This window comes from Myodes glareolus, chromosome 22, assembly GCF_982192425.1.
Source record: "Myodes glareolus chromosome 22, mMyoGla1.1, whole genome shotgun sequence".
NCBI lineage: Eukaryota > Metazoa > Chordata > Mammalia > Rodentia > Cricetidae > Myodes > Myodes glareolus.
This window is the reverse complement of record NC_142047.1, coordinates 39,923,682-39,942,563: the sequence shown is the minus strand read 5'-3', so window position 1 is coordinate 39,942,563 and position 18,882 is coordinate 39,923,682. Positions and strand designations below refer to the sequence as shown.

Sequence of the window (18,882 nt, the reverse complement as noted above, 5' to 3'; positions counted from 1 at the left end):
AACCTGGCAAGTGATAGTAGCCTTAATTATTAGGAAAACTGACTGCGTATCAGGTATAGTGAATAAACATACACTATCAATTCCTCCCAGCCGAGGGATAAGGGAATTCTGGTACTGAGGAGATGGAGGCCTGGTAGTAGGTGTGACTTGACCCTTTGTGTAGCCAGCGGACTCACAGCGAGGGTCTCGTGTTGGGCCGGTGGTCAGCCATAGTGCATCCTGGGCCAGCATTGTTGGCAGTGGATTGATGAGGAGTGGAACGTATCATAATCCTTATTTTTGTGTGACAACTTCTATCTGTGAGGGCTGGAGAGTAATACCAAGGCAGGCAACCATCTCAGCGAATGGAGAAGGGCACAGCTGTCAGATTTGGAGTTCCCGGGCCTAGTGGTGAGAATTTTCCTCACAGGGTGCTAAGACACCGACCTTGCCCAGACATCCATGTTTGTACTCTTTCCCCAGAAAGATTCCAAACACAGGCCGACAGTCCGCAGAGGGTTTCAGATCTCGGTAGTTCTTTTCCTCTTAGGCTTTGGGTCTGGCCCAAGGCTGCTAATACTGAGATTTAGGGACCAAGTAGTGCTCACGTAGGAGAAAGTCGGGAACCTCAGCCCAGATCCTGGAGTTTGGAGGCAGAGAGGGAGCAAGCACCCTGGTGACTTGTTCTGGGACATGAGGAGCCTGGCCTAGAAACCAGAAAATAGGCCAGAGCCACCCAAATGATTGATCTCGGAACCGCTTTTACTTCCTTTTGTTTTTTTCTTTTCTTTTCTTATAAATCATATCTTACGGTGTCTGCAGGGCTCCTACAGTGAAACAGGGCTAAATTAGCATGTGCCAAGGACGAGGGCACTAGTGGATGAAAAGCCAAGATTAAACAGAAAATATGTATATATTTAGGTTGACCTTTCACGCATCATGCCGAAAATGTGACATTCAGTCTGAAACCAACTCAACCTCGCTGATTAAAAAAAATTAACTGCCCTCACCCCTGGATGCATTGCATCTGAAAGGGATTCTTTTTATAGGCGCTCAAGGTGAATGCCTGGGCTTTGGGGAGCCTCTTGTAGAAAGGTCTTTCAGATCAGCTCCGAGTTGCCCACAGCAGGCACTTGGAATCCTGTCCTGTGCCAGCTGATGCGAGGACGGTCACTTGACCCTCTAGAGCTGGGCAGGAGTTGGGTTCTCTGAGCCTCACGGGGCGCCAGTGCACCCATCTTTGCTTCCTCTTTCCATGTTGGGGAATTTGCAGGCTAACTCAGAATCCTCCTCATCTTCCCAGCCCCTTCCCATCTGATTTGCTGGTGAGGTTTCACTATACTGTACCCCGGCCCCCAAGAACCTGAAGCCGTTGGTATGTAACCCCAGGGGGCTGTTCCATCAGAGCCCTCTCTTCCAGCTTTGTGGATGGAGAGAAGTCTAGCACATACATCTTTACTGAAGCTGCCCTCTAGGACCCAGCAGGTGACTGGAGTCAGCCAGGGCGTCCCCATGGGGATTGTTCTTCACTGAGCAAGAGGTGTGTGGTGGTTCCTCGCTTAGTTGGTTCTCTGGGATGGATGTCTCCCTCACTAGAGAGCTTTGCCATTTTTCTCTTACTCCCAAAACACAGTTCCACACCATGTACTCTGAAGTGTGGCGAGAGGGTCTGTGTGGGTGTGTTGATAATAACAGGTGCTTGTCCCCACGGCCTGCCTGCTGTGAATCGCGTGTACTCTGCGTGTGTGTTTGTGCGCGCCTGCACGCACACACGCACACGCAAAGGCATGTGAATGTGTGAATGTGTTCTGCCCATTTTTTCTTTAAAGTGGCAGCCGTGACTGGACCTGATCAATATTTCACATCCCATGCATGAAGAACCAGATGTTAGAAGTTTCCTTTTGCTGAGGAGGAGGTGGTAGCTGGGGCCTCTCCAGATTTATAGAAATCAATGTTCTCTGACAGAAGTTGGTTAATTTTCCTGGGAAAGGAGTAACAGGAGCACATTTTTTTTCCCATGATGAATTATTTCCTAACGAGCCCTCTTTGGCTTTCCATATTTGGCCGGGGTGAACTCACACAACATATTAATGGATAGACTCCCACAGCCACACAGCCTGGTCTCTAGTTCTCCCTTCCTTCTTAAAATACTAACTTGAGTTCTGCACTCACATTCCATTGCCAGGCTCCTTGTCAAAAGCATCTCACTCTTGGGAGGACTCTCCTCCTTGACCCAAGTCAGAAAGGGAAGCCATGGAAAGAGGTGTGGGATCTCAGATATCCCCAAATGAGGCATGCCATGTTCCACACAGCTGTGATGAGCATTTTAGAGCAGAGAGAGAGAAAGAGAGAGCCAGAAACCATGATCTGGTGGAGACACAGGGATGCCATTCCAACCAGTGAGTGAGCTATCCCCTTTATGCTCGGCAAAGGATGCCAACTGCCTGACATGTACCACTCCCATTCCCGGTGGCTCGCCATGATGGCCACCTGGTCTTCCATTGCTGCTCGGTGGTCATTTAGAGACCTCAGGGATAGAGATCGACCTTTTCTGCTTCTGAGTATGGGTCAAGCTGGGTAACCTCTGCCCTCGTAGAAGTCTTTTGCTGTAAGCCGCTCTGCCTTTGCAGTGCATCTAAGCTAGTCTTTTGCAGCGTCCTCCCCCCCCCCCCCCCCCGTGCAGTTTGCCATCCGTCCTCCCGCCTACCCATCCGTCATTCATTCCTCCTGGTTAACATCCATTCGTCTACCCACCCACCCACTCACCCATTGATAGGACAGGGGTTTGGTCTCATGGTAGGAAAGCATTCTCCTGCCGAGCTACATTCGTAGGTCCTGTAGACAATTTCCTAACAAACAGGCTTGGAGGGCAAAAGGACCACCTTCCTGGCATTCAAAGCTGCAGACAGAGGACAACTAGGCCTAGAAAGTTTGGATAGACCTGGGTTCCACTGTTTGCCATTTAGCTGGGTGACTATTATTATAATGATTATTTTTATTGTTGTTGTTGTTGTGATTTTTTATTTTCTCGTTGGTCACCCTTTTTTAGTAGTCCTTTGCTGTCTGTGCTGTTTCTCTGCGATGTGCTGGATTTCCGAGTCTGGGTGGCATAGTCATACAGCGACATTAGAATTGACGGGGTCCTGGCCCCTGGCACCTGGCATAGCCTCTGCATCATTGCTGTCAGCGCCTGAATTCTTGGTTGTGAAGGCCCCGGTGTTGTGCGCTGTGTTTCTGTGTTTCTGCGTGTGTAGGCACATGTGTTGCAGATACTTAGACTCAAACCCCAAACAAACCCCAACAACTGGGCTTCCACAGCCGTCTTTCTGTGAGTCCCAGGGGGCCAGGCACCACACTCGCCACAGCCGAGGCTGAGGCTTAGTTTTGTGCAAACCATACTTGTGCCCTGACAACAAAGGGCATGGAGGCAGGGGAATGGAAGGAAGTAAAACGGAACTTGGGTTCCTCCTCCCCATTGGGAGAACTCCGTGATAGAGACGAAACGTCCTTCGGGGAATTCAGGATTGGCGTGGGAGAGAAATTTCCTGCCTGGCTAGGAGAGCAAGGAGGCAGAAAGAGGTAGCTCTGTTACTGAGCGCACCAGTGGGACTTGTGCCTTGGTGGATTCCTCATATATTACAGTGAATTTAATTAAATACATTGTGATCCCAATTGAGGGTATTCTAATTAGCTGGGTCAGGAACAAATTATTCTCCCTCCTTCTCCAAATGAAAACATCTCTGCTCTTCTGCTGGGAAGGCATGTCCTTGCGGCCTGACTTGCCCCATGGAGTCCGCTTCTGTCTCCGCCCGCCCCACCCGCTTCTGCTGTCTGGCATTAGGCAGGTTCCCAGGGTGGGACTCTGGCGAGAGGCAGTGCCCCCTGTGAGGAAGACAGAATCTGGACAGCTGGGCCAAGGGGGTTGACACACTCACTGTCAACCTGGGGAAGTTACTGGAGGTGTTCAGGGCTCAGGCAGAAATCAAGAGTCTGCTGCAGGCCTTGGGTCCTTGTTGACACCAATAACAAGGAATAAGGACAGGGTTGTCACATGCAGGTAAGCACCAGGAATCCCATGTTGTAAATGGGAAAGTGGACCTTTGGAAATAGAGAGAGAGACAGAGAGAGAGAATGAGAATGTGAGTGTGTGTGTGTGTGTGTGTGTGTGTGTGTGTGTGTATGTGTGTATGTACACGCATGCACGTGCGGGCAGCCCGCCCTCATGCTCGCTTGCGCCCTGTACTATTATTAGTAGAGGGGACTGTGGCTCAGGTCTTCTTGTTTCCTTTTATTCTTTCCTCTATGATTTGTGATGGGTGGCCATTTCCTTTCCAGACTGGCTCTCCAATGGCAGACAAAAGAAGGGGTGGCCGTTCTGCGGGTTGCGACTTACCATGGCAATCTTGTGAGCAGAATGGTTTTGAAATTTATTCTTGCTCCCCTCCCCTTTTTAAAAGCAAGAACTCCCAGGGTATGTTTATCTCAGTTCAGAATTTATGTGGCCTGGACATCCAAGAGTCCCCTGATTTGAGAACAAAAGACAATTCGACCTCTCATTTCCTGTCCAACTCTTTCTAGGTCTTAGTTTTCTCTTCTGACTCAGAGACTAGAAGTCCCAGCCGTCTAGAATAGCACCCTCACCTCTATGTTTAGGTGCTTTGCTTCAAGCTCAATGCATTACTGGAAGGAAGTCCTCTTCCATGGGGAAACCATGGGGGTTTAGGAGTTGGGACTTTTACAAATCTTGCTAGTTGGCGATGCCATCAAGACCTCTTGTGGAATGGGGCACTCTGGACCCTGGCTGTTTTCTCTCTTAGCTTTTAGTCCCTCAGTTTTCAGGGTCTCTTTAACAAGTGTTATTTGGTTAGTCTCTGACCCAGGAGAGCAGTTTCTGTGTTCCCTGCTCCCACTCCCAAGCCACACCCTCATTCCCGGGAAGATCCATCCCCCTGGGAGATTTAGCTTTTGCAAGGCCCAGAGAAGAAGCTGGGGAGAATGACCTCTCCAGATCTTCCTCCTCCTCAGGGTGTGGACCCCACTAAACATTGTCTTGTTGTATACCCTGAAGATAAACAATGGGGAAAAAACCCACACAACAGTTTATCTGCAGAAGATTTTTATGGTCAGCTGTACTTCTGCGCTTCTCATGCAGGTTCTTCTGGCTCCTGGCTGTGGAGTTGCTCTGGGCAGCTGTTACTTGCAGGGGCTTCACTTTATTCCAAGTGCTGCATTGGAAAGAGTTGACTTTCCCATTTTTTTTTGAGAATGGGCCGGGGGTCGAACCGTGGACCTGTTCTCAACTTGGTTGGTGCCTGTGAAACCCTCTGCATTTGCTCCAGCAGGTTGGCACAGGTTCTTTGCAGAGCCTCAGTTAGTTCTTGTGGTGGAGGGCCACCAACCTCTCTAGTGAATTTGCCATAGTACCTCGCTGGTCTATTCCTATTTCTCCTTCTGGTTGTGTGCAAACCTTTTTGATTTCCCTCATCCTCTTGGTGGACGTAAGATGCGAGCGTGTGAGTGTCAGGACGGTGTCATGGGATAGGATGTGCTGGTGCTTGTAGGGCCATTCTATCATTTGCAGTCTCGGGAAGCATATGGTGTTCTGAGGGCTCTGGCTTTGCTGTGCCTTGCCTTACTAGCTGGACAGGAAGGCGTCCCTACAAGGTCAGAAACTGCTGTCAAGGCATGGACATTGCACAAGCCCTCTGGAGTCAGAAGGGAGACTTCTGCCACAGAGCCATCCCAAGACATTTGCTGGATGCTTGTTCAAGCTCCTCCGGCCAGGCTCTGGTGACTAGAGTTGAATGTGGGAAGGTGGAGCAAGAGGAAGGGCCCCCAATCACATGAGCATGTGAGGCCTTTAAATCATCTGTACTTCTTCATCCACGGTGATCCTAACTGTACAGTGTAGAGGGGACAAGATGGGCTCTAGCTGTTTCTTTGCCTGTAGCTGAGTTACTTGGGTCAGCCATTTGACCTCTCTGGACTGTTTGTCCTGCTTCATGTACAGTGAATGGGGACTTTGGACGATGAGAGATGTCTTTTTTATGCAAAGAGCAAATCAAATCCCTGTTAATAGCCACCCCTTTCTCACAAGGTGTCGAAGAACTTGGTGACTTTTGCTCTTGGATGACCGTTAAGTCTCACAGGTGCAGAAGTCTGGCCTCTGGAATGTTTCCATGGTACCTGCTGTTCTTGTACCCACGCTTTAAGCTGCCTGTGTTCTGCTTCCTGTTGGCTCTTGGGCTTCCATGTTCTGGAACTGATGTGGTGTCTGCCAAACAAAGCATCACTGGGACCAGTGAAACTGACCAGTGCTGAACTAGATGACCTTATCATACCGCTCCTCTGGTTTTATTTTAGTTTTGAGGCCTGAGCTTACTGTTTGCACTAGGCTGGCCTTGAACGAATGATCTTTCTGTTTTTCAACCACCAGGCACTAGGATTATAGGTATGTACCACCATGCCCAGCTAGAAAAATTTTAATTAAATTTTTTTTTCAGATAACCTTATGTAACCTACTTTAACCCCATACCCACTGTGTAGCCAAGGTTGACCTTGAACTTCTGGCCCTCCTACCCCTACCTCCCGCGCTGAAATTATAGCTGTGTACTCTTAAATTCTGATCTCACAGCTTCATACATGCTGGGCAAGCACCCACCTACCAACTGGGGTGCATCCTCAGCTCCGTCATTTTAAACACCCCCCCCCCCACACACAAAACCTCAACACCACCACCACCAACAACAAAAAACTCATGAGTGTTTTTATTAGGGAACTTCCCAGACCTGTGTTTTGTTTCTGTGTGAGTGATAGAGGGGACTTTGCTGGCAGATTGACCATGAGCTGTCACTAAAACAAGGAGGTTGGGCGGGGCGGGGAGGAGGCTTTATCTGTAAAGGTCCAGATCATAATATTTTAGTCTTTGCAGGTCATTCATCTGTGTCACTACTGTTCAACTCTGAGGCTTCAAAAAGGTCTATAGACTGTCGTCTGTCAGTGGCCCTAGCTGTGCACTAATAAAACTTTATTGATGAGAACAGACAGTGGGTCGGGTTTGCTCTCAGGCCACAGTTTGCCCACCTCTGCTCTAAACGGAGCAGTGCATGCTGCAGTGTGACAGGGCGAACCTTTTATAATTGCGTGGAGCTGAGAAAAGTGGGTGAGCACCATTACCAGGGCTCGTGGACAGTTGCCCAGGAGGGGATGGCCACGTGGGAGAGACAGGTGTATATATACCTCCGCATGCCATTTACCCCTCGGAGCGCTTCCAGAGAAGAGGGCGCTGGGGAAAATGAAAACAGTCAGTGCAAGGAGCCTAACAACAGCCATCACGCGCCCTACCACGGTCCCTAGCTGACACACTTCTCACTGTGGCCACTACAGGAGTGGCTTGTGCCACCGTGTGCCTTGAGTACCTGACCAAGGGAGTGTCCCTCTCCTCTGTCCCCGCAGCACCTGCAGCAGCACGAGAGTGGCGTGGAGGGGGAGAGCTGCTATTACCACTGCGTCCTGTGCAACTACTCCACCAAGGCCAAGCTCAACCTCATCCAGCACGTGCGCTCCATGAAGCATCAGCGCAGCGAGAGTCTGCGCAAGCTGCAGCGGCTGCAGAAGGGCCTTCCGGAGGAGGACGAAGACCTGGGCCAGATCTTCACCATCCGCAGGTGCCCCTCCACTGACCCAGGTGAGACACGGCAGTGTACGGGGCGTGGGGGGCGGGGGAGGCGCCTTGGTGGGCTTCTGAGAGAGCCTCCCCAGCGTGGCTGCTCCCTGTGTCTGGTGTCGGTACCTCAGCCTACCGTTGTGTTCTGGGTGGGAGGAGGATGGATTGGTGCCTTTTTCTCAAGGACTGCCTGTCGCTAGGCCTGTGTTCAACCACAGGGAAGTTGCAGACGTCTTGTCCAGCAGCAGGCCCGTGGCAAGCCTTCCACACCAACCCCTGAGCTCCTCTCGCATGTACTCCGGATTCTGTTGCTGCTGCACACTGGCCTGGCAAGCGCTACCCGTGTGTCTTGCCAACTACTAGGACCAGTGTTGTGGCCCCTAAGTCAGGGCTTCAGAACTGAGCTGCGGAGAACATGAAAACTAACACCCGTTATGGCTGTATCTGAGCGTGACTCATGCTGGCCTGCTGGTCCAGGCCTCTGGGCTTCCTGCTTCTTGTAGATTGTGGCCCTGTGCGGTTTGCGGTGTTTCTCGGCTTCCCGCATCTCACCTCTGGAGACTCTGTCTCTCTCTCCCCCCTGTGTAGCTCTCATTCCTAACAGGACCTCATTTGGTAGAACGAACTCCTTTTTAAAAAGCAGACTTAGCCTTTCAGTCCCGTCTCTTAACGTGGTAGTACAAGATAGTCACGTGCTTCTTTCCAAACAGTCAAACAAGACAAGCCTGGTGGTACAGGCTTGTAACCCCGGCACCTGGAAGGCTGAGGCAGCAACTTCACAAGTTCTAGGCCATCCTTGGCTACACGGTGAGACCCTGCCTCAAAAGCAAAGGAAGAAACCGATCAAATGAAGCCTTTCTCAGTCTTACTCTCTAATGAAATCCTAATGATTTTTGAAAGAAAAAAAAAATCTTTGTAGCTCATCTCTAGTGTGTTCCCAACATGTTATCACCTGTTCACTCTTGTTACTAAACCAGACTGTGTGGGGAGCCCAGGGCCTTCTGGGGTCCTCCTGCTTGTCAGTGTTCTTTTCTGTGGAGTTTGAAGTATTGCCCACTCCCTCGGGAAGCTCCCTTTCTTTGACTTCCAGGTTGTTTTTCTCTAGGCGAGAGGAGGAAGATGCTTCTCTTGACCCTTGTCAATGGTTCTTGGTGCTTTGCTCCTCAGGGTGCCCCTGCTCCTCACTCGGCCCGCTGGTATGGGCATATATATTCCAGCAGTTTCTTGGATGTCTCAGTGGTACCACCTCTTGGACTCAGTGTTTCGTGGAACTCACTTGTTTGGTTTTTTTGTTGATGTTTTGTCTGTCTTTGTTCTCCACTTTCTATGATGAAGTGACCACATGTGAGCTTTGAGGCCGCTCATCCTTCATCTCCTGCAGCAGCTTCTCAGCCGTTCAGCTTTGTGGAGTGTTGATTTTGATGCTGTAAATCAAGTAGGCATTTGAATAGTTTTCAGAAGTGGAAAGTTACATAAACCTTAGGGGGGGAAAAAAAGGCACACCCCTCCCCCATTCCATTCACCAGGCTGGATGAGTGGTTCAACGTTTAGATGTTGATCTTTTTTACGTATCTCTATTTCTCAGCATGCGTCTACTATTTCTTGATGAATTTTGAATTTTGAACACTGTCTGGCGTTCTGAGCTGCAAGACTCCCCAGTGCGTTGCTCTGTAGCTCCCACCCCATTCCTGCCTGCTCATCTGTGCATCCGCACACAAGCTTACCCAGACCTCACGCAGACAAGCATGTGTTGCATGTTCTAACTGCTCTAACACATGCTCTAACATACAACATATGCACTCAAACACAGTCATAACACACATGCTGTATTCGCACATACCCCCATCCACATGCCCCAGAAACAACAACAGATTCTCCCCGTATGTATCTCCCCACCCCGATATACCACAGATAGATAGCGCCCCTCATATTCCCCCGTGTGTGCTTACACTGCCGCAGGTGGATGACACTTTGTACACACAGATCAATGGACACCACCCCTCACCCCAGCTCCTTCTCATTGTGCTCCCATCCCCCTACAGGCCCCCTCCTTTCCTCCCTCGCCCTTCTATTAGGATGAAATAATAATTGGGGGTGATATTAATATTCAGTATTTTCATTATTATAACTCTATAAATATTAATCACAGCTGAGCCTTGTAGAGTTTTATAATTTCATTTACCTTCTTGTACAACTTTTTGTTTTCCCTGCTTTTCTAGGTAGTCATGATTAATTCATGGCTTACCTAGCGCTGCCAGAGCAGACATTTCCTAATCTCCAAGTGCTCCGCGCTCAGTTTTCTCCGTCAGCTTCATTTCCTCTTGGAGCCATCCCACTAAGCTCCCCCAAAGCCCCAGGCTCGTCGTCAGCTCCGTTGGGATCGTCCGATGGCTCCTTGGCTGTCTTCTCTTTGAAAACAGAACTGCCATTCCCGAATGACAGGACACACTCACAGACCTCCGTTTAGGGGGTTTTCTCATGCTGGGATAGTTGAGGTTTCCCATCTCTATGAAAAAGCATCTCCTGCCACAGTGGGCAGTTCAGGGATGTGCTATTAGCAGGGGCTGGGATAATGTCTGTCCCTTGCAGGCCTGGGAAGGCTGTCTCTTCCCAGGTGTTTCCAGGTAGCTGCTCTCAAGGTTGAAGTTTTAACTGTTTGATCTTGTCTGACCCCATCACGCTGTGGGTGTGTACTCTGGGGAGCAACAGCGAGAACAGGCACTTGTAGACACTCCCTTGTCCTGAAGGCCTGAGATCATTATGTGTCCTGGCTGTGGGATCCCGGTCACACCATTTTGTCCTAGCCTCTGTGCGGTCCTTCTCTGTCACCCTTCCCATGATGCACTGTGCTGTCATTTCACAGGACTTCCTTCGGTGTACCAACCTTCGCTTCAAGGTCTCTTTCACCCTGCAGTTCTCTCTTTCCACTCAGAATTCCCTTTTTATTAGTGATAAATCACATCCAGCCGCCATCTTACTCAGGTCTGTGGAATGGGGCAGACTGCCCCCTGCTTGCTAGTGTAGTACTCTCCTCTCAGCTGTCCACGCTGGAATGACTTTCTTCCACGCCACCTTCGGCACTTCCTTTCATATGTGTGCTAGCCTCCCCAACCCCAAGTCTGTGAGCAGCTTGTGTCTGGGCGATGGACTTCCTTTCTGAGTTTCAAAATCCTTTGGTGTTGTCTTTGGCCTCCAGTCATGCTGCTGCTCCAGCACACACACGCACACGCGCACGCCCACGCCCCACCCGCTTCCTCCCACACACGGGCTCCCGTGAAGTTCATCCTCCGCTGACGACAAAGGGACAAATTATTAGGTAATGCACTGACATTGACAGGAACACGGTTCTGTTTTAGAAATCCTCGTAGGAGAGAGAACACATCTTGAAACATAGCCTGCCTCTTCCCCCACCCCCACCCCCAGGGACGCGCTCTTAAAAACTCGAAAGAATGTCTTCAAGAAAGGGCCGTCCCGAGGCCTGATGGCACTGAGGTATTTCAGATTGTCAGCTTCAGTTCTGTAAACACGGACTTTGTCAGCACTTCCCGTCCTGTCCTCATTAAGAGAAAGACCAGGACGTGACCCTCCAGCAAGAAGTGTCCTTCACCTGCCACACGAAGCACTAGGAAGCCTGTGAGCCCCTTTCAGGTCCCTGCCTACCCCAGCCGCGAGCCAGGTGGTCATTAGCTGGTCCAGCTGCCTGGAGGTTGTGACGCTGGTATCCCGGGATCTGGTTCGACTCTGTCGTTCTTACGCCTGTCTTCTCTCCTGTGGTCCATGTCCTGCAGAGCAGTCGTCTCCTGTCCTTTGTCAGGCCCTCACGTTCTCATCTCAGGCTCCTGCTACAGTGGTTGGGAGTCTTCCTCACTGACAGCGTCTGCAGGGCCGACTTCCTCCCCAGAGATGATACGCCTTCCAAGTCTTCCTGTCTGGCTCACCCGGCAGCTGGTCAGAACCTGTTGGTTCAAGAAGGAGTAGACATGCTAGAAAGGATGAAGAGATGAAGATTTTTCTTCATCCTTTGCAGCCCTTCTGGTCATAGTTGAGATCGACACTATCTATTGTGATGGCTGCATAGCCCGCAAGAGGTCTCAGAGCCAGAGTTGCATCACGCTGATCCTGCACAGGGCACAGGTTGACAGGCGACCGCTTCTCAGGCGGTTCTGCTTCTCTTTGGTGCCTTAACCTTAGGTCCACAAGCAGGCCCAGTCCTGTTGGGTTTTTAGTCAGTTTTCTGATCTGGTCTCTCCCTGTGAAACCCTGATTGGCCTAGAATTCAGTGTATAGACAAGGCTGACCTTGAACTTACATCAGTCCTACTGCCTCTGCCTCCTGAGTACTGGGATTATATGTTACACCATCATGCAGAGACAAGTCTAGCATAGCCCAGGCTGGCCTTAGCCTTGCTAGGTTGCCACGGCTAGTCATGGACACTTAGCCTTCCTCCCATTCACTTCTGAGTTCTGGGGCTACAGGTGAGTAGCCCACCTGGCTCCAGGTCCTGTGTGTGCTACATTCTTCTTTCTAACCTCACTCCGAAATGAAAACTCACACTCTCTCACTTTCTTTCTCTTCCTCTCCCCTCCCTCTCCCTCCAGATCACAGGGCACATGCTCACCCATGTCACCCATGCATACATGTTGAAATATAACTCAGTGTTACATGCACAAGGTCCTGAATTTGATCTCTGACCCTGCAACCCCTACTAGGCACAGCCATGTCCTGTTCCCTTAGAAATTGTAGTTCTTAATTTCTACCTGGAGTAGCCAGTGTCAGTTTGAGTGTTTTTGTTTTAGTTTTTTGTTTGTTTGTTTTTTTCTCCCTCAAAGGCCAAGTAGTCAGTCTCTTGACTTGGCCGGGCTTTGGTCTTGTCCTTTCCCCCCCTGTCTGGAGGCAGGAGCTGTTATCATGAGCTCTCAGTGGCTGGCACCAGCTATCTGCCTTGCCTTGGCTGACCAAAAGCCCTAGAAAAGCTCATGTGGGTGTGTCATTCGAAGGATTCCATGCCTGCTTTGCTTATTAAAAAGGTACCTCTGGCTCCTAGGTAAAGCTGTGGTTGATTTTATTTTGTCAGTGACCTAACTCCTGAGACTATGAAGCCCTTTATGTTTCTGCTGTTGCCTTTTCTTTTTTGTCTCCCCTCCTCCTCCTACTGGCTCCTCTCTCATCGCTCTTGCCTCAGCTACCTTTTCTTTCATATACACAGAGATCTCCAAGCTTTATGCACTTATAATTTAATCAGATTATCAAAGGGTGACTTATGTGTTTTTTGTTGAGTTGGGGAGCGCAGCTGAAGTCTTTCAGGGTAGTGACTTTCTGGGGTCGGGGAGGTGAATGCAGCTTGTTAGGTGATGCAGTGTTTTTGTGGCGGTCTTTACTGAAGCTCTCTTTGGCTTCTTAGTGACTCTTGTCTTTAAGCCAAGTCCCAGTGAGTGTGTTTGGAGTCTCTTGTGACTTCAGAGAACAAGACACTGAGTCCAGCGTTCTCATTTGGCTCTGTTTTCCAAATCAGCAGGAGGCCGCCCTCTAAACATGAAGTGCGTCTTTTTTTGCTTTTGCAAAAATAACTAAATTGCATGCAATTTCAGTATAATTTTTCTCACAGTGCTAAAAGGCATTGTAGCCAGCTCTTCATATCTGAAGCTCTGTTTTTATGAAGCCTCTGCTTTCTCGTTTCCTTTTTGCTGGGTCTTTGTTGACAGGGCTCGGGAAAGCCTAGGGCCAAAGTGTACCGAAGTCAAGATGTCAAATGTAAAGGGGCAAACAGATTTGGGTGGCTGCAGGTCCTAGTATCTGGAGGAATGGCACCCACAGGACTTCTATTTTGAGTGCGGTTTTCGAACAAAGATTGTAAATTTTGAGGTGTGTTTAGAAAGGGGTTTTGCAAGGGGACCGTCGGCACTGCGCATCAACAGAAACAGAGTCTGCAGAGCAGATCTGGGCTCCCAGGATCAAGTATAAATATAGCTCACTGTTTTCAAAGAAACCTTTTCCTTGTGCCTTTCCAAATGGCCCATGTTTAAGTAGAGTTTATTACTTGGTGTCGCTGACAGTTTCCTGGGAAGGATCTGTTTATGTGGCACCAAACAGCATTATGCCCATGGCAGGAGCTCAGGCTGGTGATGTCCATTGAGATTCCCAGCCAAATCACTTCACAGCATGGCAAGAGCATCTCCACTGGCTTTTGTTCCTGGACTTAGCTTTCTGTCGCGGGCACAAAGCATTCCGTGGTTTGGTTCCCATCTGATTCTGGTGTATTCTGCATCCACCTCTTGGGGCCATGAGTAGTTCTCAGGGTGTATGTGGCCTTGTTTTTCTGTTGGAACCGAGTTCTTGATTTGCCTTAATTAGTCCTCTAACAATCTACAAAGGTCAGTGCCAATTGCCTGCTCATTTACATCTGTAATTGTGATGGCTTCTGATTACATATTCCTTGTGTCAGTCCTTCCTCCGAGTATATGCTGGCGTCCCCAGCCCCCACCGTCGCCCCACACACATGCAGGCACATGCACACTCAACGCACAACCCCAGCTCCGTGACAGCTGAAGCACGGACTCTTTACACAAGAGCCTTGTGTAGTGGTGGCCCCGGGTGCCGGTGTCTGCTGGAAAGGCACCTTGGAGAGGCTCTTGTCTGTAAGGTGGGGCTATAATGAAGCGGGAGTCAGGGAAATTACGTCAAGACCAGGCCAGAACTCTGAGAGCCATTTATCCAGGAACCTTCTTGAACTAGGTAATTAGGGGCAATTAAACTTTTCTGCAGGCTCTCTGCAAAATATGCTAATGTCCTGATCTGTTGGAAGGTGGACATGGGCAGGGGGCTGCCTGAGTGCTGTCACCGATTCCCGGCCTGGAAGGGTCCCTCTGGAGAGAGCATGACATCAGCAGGAAGGTCACCTGGGTGGTGGGTCCAGAGTCCACAGCTTCCTGCCTCACCTGACCCGTGCCCTGTCTGTGCTCCGGCACCAGGGCCCCTCTCTCTGCAGAACTTGGCTTGGCTTCAGGAGTCTTGGTTGCAAAAGTTCTAATCCGTTCAGCCCTTCTCAGCCATTCATCCTTTCCTACTATCGAACATATTCACTCCTCTCTTTATATTTCATGGGCTCATCGGGCTTTTGTGTTAGCGCCTCATTTCACCCCGGATCACCGCTTAGCCTGTCCCTGGCTGGGTCTTCATCACACCGTCTGTGCCATCCTCTTGAAGGGCATACTCTTGTGTGTCCTGATGCCCACCCGTGGGCCCACTCTGAGAGGCACAGCACTGTGTCTTTGTTGAAGACTGCTGTTAATTAGCCAAACATTCTGGTGACCCAGGTGAGTGTTCGTAGCTTAGACATAGGCACCCGTAACAGAACCCATAGGATGTTGTTTTGTGCTAAGCATTACTTTAATGAAACTTTATCTTGAGATCTCTCGTGGCTTTGGAAAAGGGCTATCTAGGGAACTTGAAAATTTGAAACTTGTCCCTGAGGTGAAGATGAAGAGGTTTTTGGTTTTGTTTTGTTGGTTTTTGTTTGTTTGTTTGTTTGTTTTACTTTACTAGATTGAGAGCTGGGAGTTCTGACCTTGGATTTCAATGGAAGGGACCTTCAGTGATGTTGGCTTCTGCTGCCAAGGGAAGCGGTGGCCTTCCTCAACTGCTCCGGCGTGCATCCAGGTCACCCCTGTACTGACCCTCCTTCCAGCCTCTGCAGTTCACACCTTTGTTACTCTGATGTCTTTTTAAAGAGAAATAGAAGTTTGCATCCTAGGGGAGAGGTCCAGAGTGTCCGTTTTGGGGGCTACTTACATCCCATCCGAAACTCGTTCCCAGCCTTGGCGGGGCCAGTGGAGAAACGGAGTGCAGGTCTTTCTCTGCTCAGGGAAATAGCACAGAGGCCTTTCCTTCATGTGCAGATGTTAAGGAACCCTTCAAACCATGACCTGATCATAAGAATTAGAGTCCAAATCCAAATGATCTCCCCCTCCCCTAGCACACATAGATGAGTATTGCAAAGTTTCGTGACGTTGAAATCAGTGTAAGCACTGCCTCTACTTCCCTGTCTGCTGGTGTCCTGGTCCTGGAGAGCAAAGCGCCTCTTTGTGTCCTGAAGTATCACTCAATTGTAAATAACAAAATCTAAATGTATCTTTTACCTGTGTGGCGTTGCCAGTGTTCCACGGTGGGGTGTGGATCGCTGCTGTTTCGGCACAGGCTCAGGACAGAAGCCCTCCGGAGTGCTGTGCCCATGGCACTGGCTTCCTCACTGCAAACTCTCGGGCTCCCAGCAGAGCCAGGGGATGTGCGCATTGTGTTCTCCGTCACTCCGTTTGGCTGGTGTTTTCAGTTGATGGGACCTACTAGCCACCTGCTGTCCACCAGGCTGATTGGATTCTGTCTTTCTTGCCTCCCCGACTCTCTGCTTTCTTTCTCAGAATGGAGGGAACCACATACCTGGAAGAGACTTAATTTTGGTTTTTCCTCCTTTACATCTTACATCTTTTCCCATTTGCACACAATTTGGAGGGATTTTGAAAGGGACTCTATAAGGATAAGGGTTTTTTTTTTTTTTTTTGGAAGGGATGTTTGAGGGCTTTTTATAGTTTTCTATCTCATGGCCATCTTGAGACCTTTTGTGTATATTTTACTAAAAAAAGAGCTATTTATTCCTTTTAAAAAAAGACTGTTGACCTCAGTTCTAATTAGAATATTAGAAGCTGGGCAGCATACAGTTTTCTCAGAAAGGCTTGTCTGATGTTGTACTCCCAAGCTTTCTCCAAAATTCTCATACAGTTTGGTCCCTCCTAGGGTCGTTTCCTTGGCTTGGACATGGTGGCAGCTGTCTCTCATTCTCCCTTACCTTATTCTCCTCGTGTGGGCATCTCTCAGGTGTACCAGAGTTTGGTCCCTCTTTCTTCCTTCCTTCCTTCCTTCCTTCCTTCCTTCCTTCCTTCCTTCCTTCCTTCCTTCCTTCCTTCCTTTCTTTCTTTCTTTCTTTCTTTTTTGAAGATGTGTTTGTGTTTATTTTATGTATATGTGTGAGTGCCCCTGCCTGTATATGTATACCTCATGGATGTGTATGTGTGAGTGCCCTCACGTGTATCTGTATACCTCATGGATGCCTGTTGCCTATAGACACCTGAAAAAGACACCAGGTCCCCTAGAGCTAGAGATAAGCGGTTGTGAGCTGCCTGGTTCGAGCAGTGGGAACTGAACTGAGGTCCTCTGCCAGAGCGTTGCGGGCTCTTCCCTCATGAGCTCTCTCCCCAGTCCTCTAACCCTCTTCTCATAAGAACATCAGGCAGATCAGGTTAGCCCATCCTGGAGACCTCATGTAACTCGGACACTTTGGGGGAAGATTCCTTTTAGGACCTGAGCCTAGGCGTATGGGAAGAACACAGTTCAGTTTGCACCATGGGACTCTTATTCTCATGCTTTTGTGTTGCCACTGTGGGCGTGGCGGCAGCGTGGAGTGCAAAGGTGGCTACAGAAGCCAAGGGAGCACCCCCCCCCAATGGCGCTGGGGGCCCTGCCAACCCTTGCCCAGCTTTCCATTATCAGCACACCATCCTCAGTATGGACCCTGGCATCCCCCTTTCCACTGTTGGCATCAGAGCAGCAGAGAGACTGATTTGGAGGGGATGAAACCAAACTGAAAGCGCTAAGCAGCAGGTCAGGTCTCAGTTCTCCAAGCCCGTCTTACCGTGAATCTGCTTCCAGCTGTCCTGATGGTGCCCTCTCAAGCCTGTTTCCTGGTCCCCCAAGGGGACAGCCGGCCACCCCTGGGGGTATTCTGGTCCCTATGAGATAACAGTTTTAGCATCATTGCATTTTGCACTGGCTGGGTGCTCTCTGTCAGTCCTGGAGGCTCTGGAGTCCTGGGGGCTGTGGACCTGGCCTTAATTGCGTTAACCCTTTACTCCCTGGGCATGCTTTGGAAGACTGAACAGCACATTCTGGATTCATGCTAGAGTTTGGCAGCCCTGGCTTTCTTGCTCCAGTTATGGTCAGTGTCTCCACCAGTCCTCGCCAGCGAGCCACATTCTGCTCCTGTTCATGGCCTGGAATTCTCCCTGTTGTCAACAGGCTAGGCTCCCACCCAAAGAATTTCAGTGGCCGAGAGTGCCCCGGGGAATGTAACTTTTCCTGTTTTTTTTTTAAAAAATATTAAATAAATCAGTTATTGAATGCCTGATTGGTGGGGTATGTGGAGATTATAGGACAGCCCGTGAGAGTTGGTTTTCTCTTTCTGTCAGGTCGTCAAGTTTGGCAGCAAGTGTCATCCACCCAGAAAACCATTTTTCTGGATTTTACCTTGTTGTGTCGTGTTCTCCAGAAGGAACAAAATTAAAATCTGGGGCTGAGATTTTTTTTTTTTTTAAAAGAGAGGGAGCATCTAACTCTGAACTGAAGAGTTAGAGAACCAGATGAAAAGCACACATTAGATACAAGAAGGAAGGTTTAAAAAGAAGAAAAGAAACACAGAATAGTGTTTCTAATTGAGATGTAATTGTTCACATTTATGGAGCATGGCATGCTAACCTGGTCCCTGAGTGTAGCATGTAAGGATGGAATGCAGGCTGTAAGCATTTCTGTATACTTCAGGCATGAGTAGTTTCTCTGTGCTGGGAACTTTTAAACTCTCCTAATTTATTGTGAAATATATCACAAATTGTTGCAGACAGTTGTCACCCGCCTGTGCTGTATAACGAGCCAGTGCCAGCTCCTCCGTCCTCTCCGTGTTAGACTGCCTGGCATCTAGCCTCTTTGCCCACTCGCCCGCCACTCTTCCATCCTGCTCCTCTTGTGACGCTGAGGTAGGGCATAGTCTCTGCATCTTCTTGTTCCCCTCATAGAAACCCATGGTTGGGGAAGATGTGAGCCAAGCCCAGAGGTCTTGATTCGTTCATCCTGCAATTGCTGGCACTGTCTTCTAGATGGCTATATTGCTTTGGAGTCTGGAGAATCCGCCAGGACGCAGAGAAACAGCTTGGGTCTGTCCTTCCTCATTGGGAAAGAGGCAGACCTGAACAAATACACGATGTTAGGTGACCAGTGGGAAGGAGCCTGGGATGCTGTCTAGATAAGGGACCCAGGAAGGGCCTCTGTTGCCTTAGCACGAAGCTGGGTAAGACTTCTGTCTTTGGCCTTGAAGCTGCTTCGGTCTGCCACTGTGCAAATACAGATCCTGACTAATCTGGACAGCACTTGCTGAGACCTCCTCCACCAGCTGCCCTCTGATGGGCAGCCTTGTCTTA

At 49.5% G+C, this 18,882-nt stretch overlaps 1 protein-coding gene across 1 annotated transcript in view; it reads left to right on the top strand.

The window, feature by feature from the left end:
• Positions 1 to 18,882, top strand: part of Zfhx3 (zinc finger homeobox 3) — a 243,177-nt gene that overhangs the window by 133,738 nt on the left and 90,557 nt on the right. The window contains 1 exon segment of the mRNA XM_048437325.3: positions 7,435 to 7,666. Coding sequence (XP_048293282.3) covers positions 7,435 to 7,666 — 232 coding nt within the window.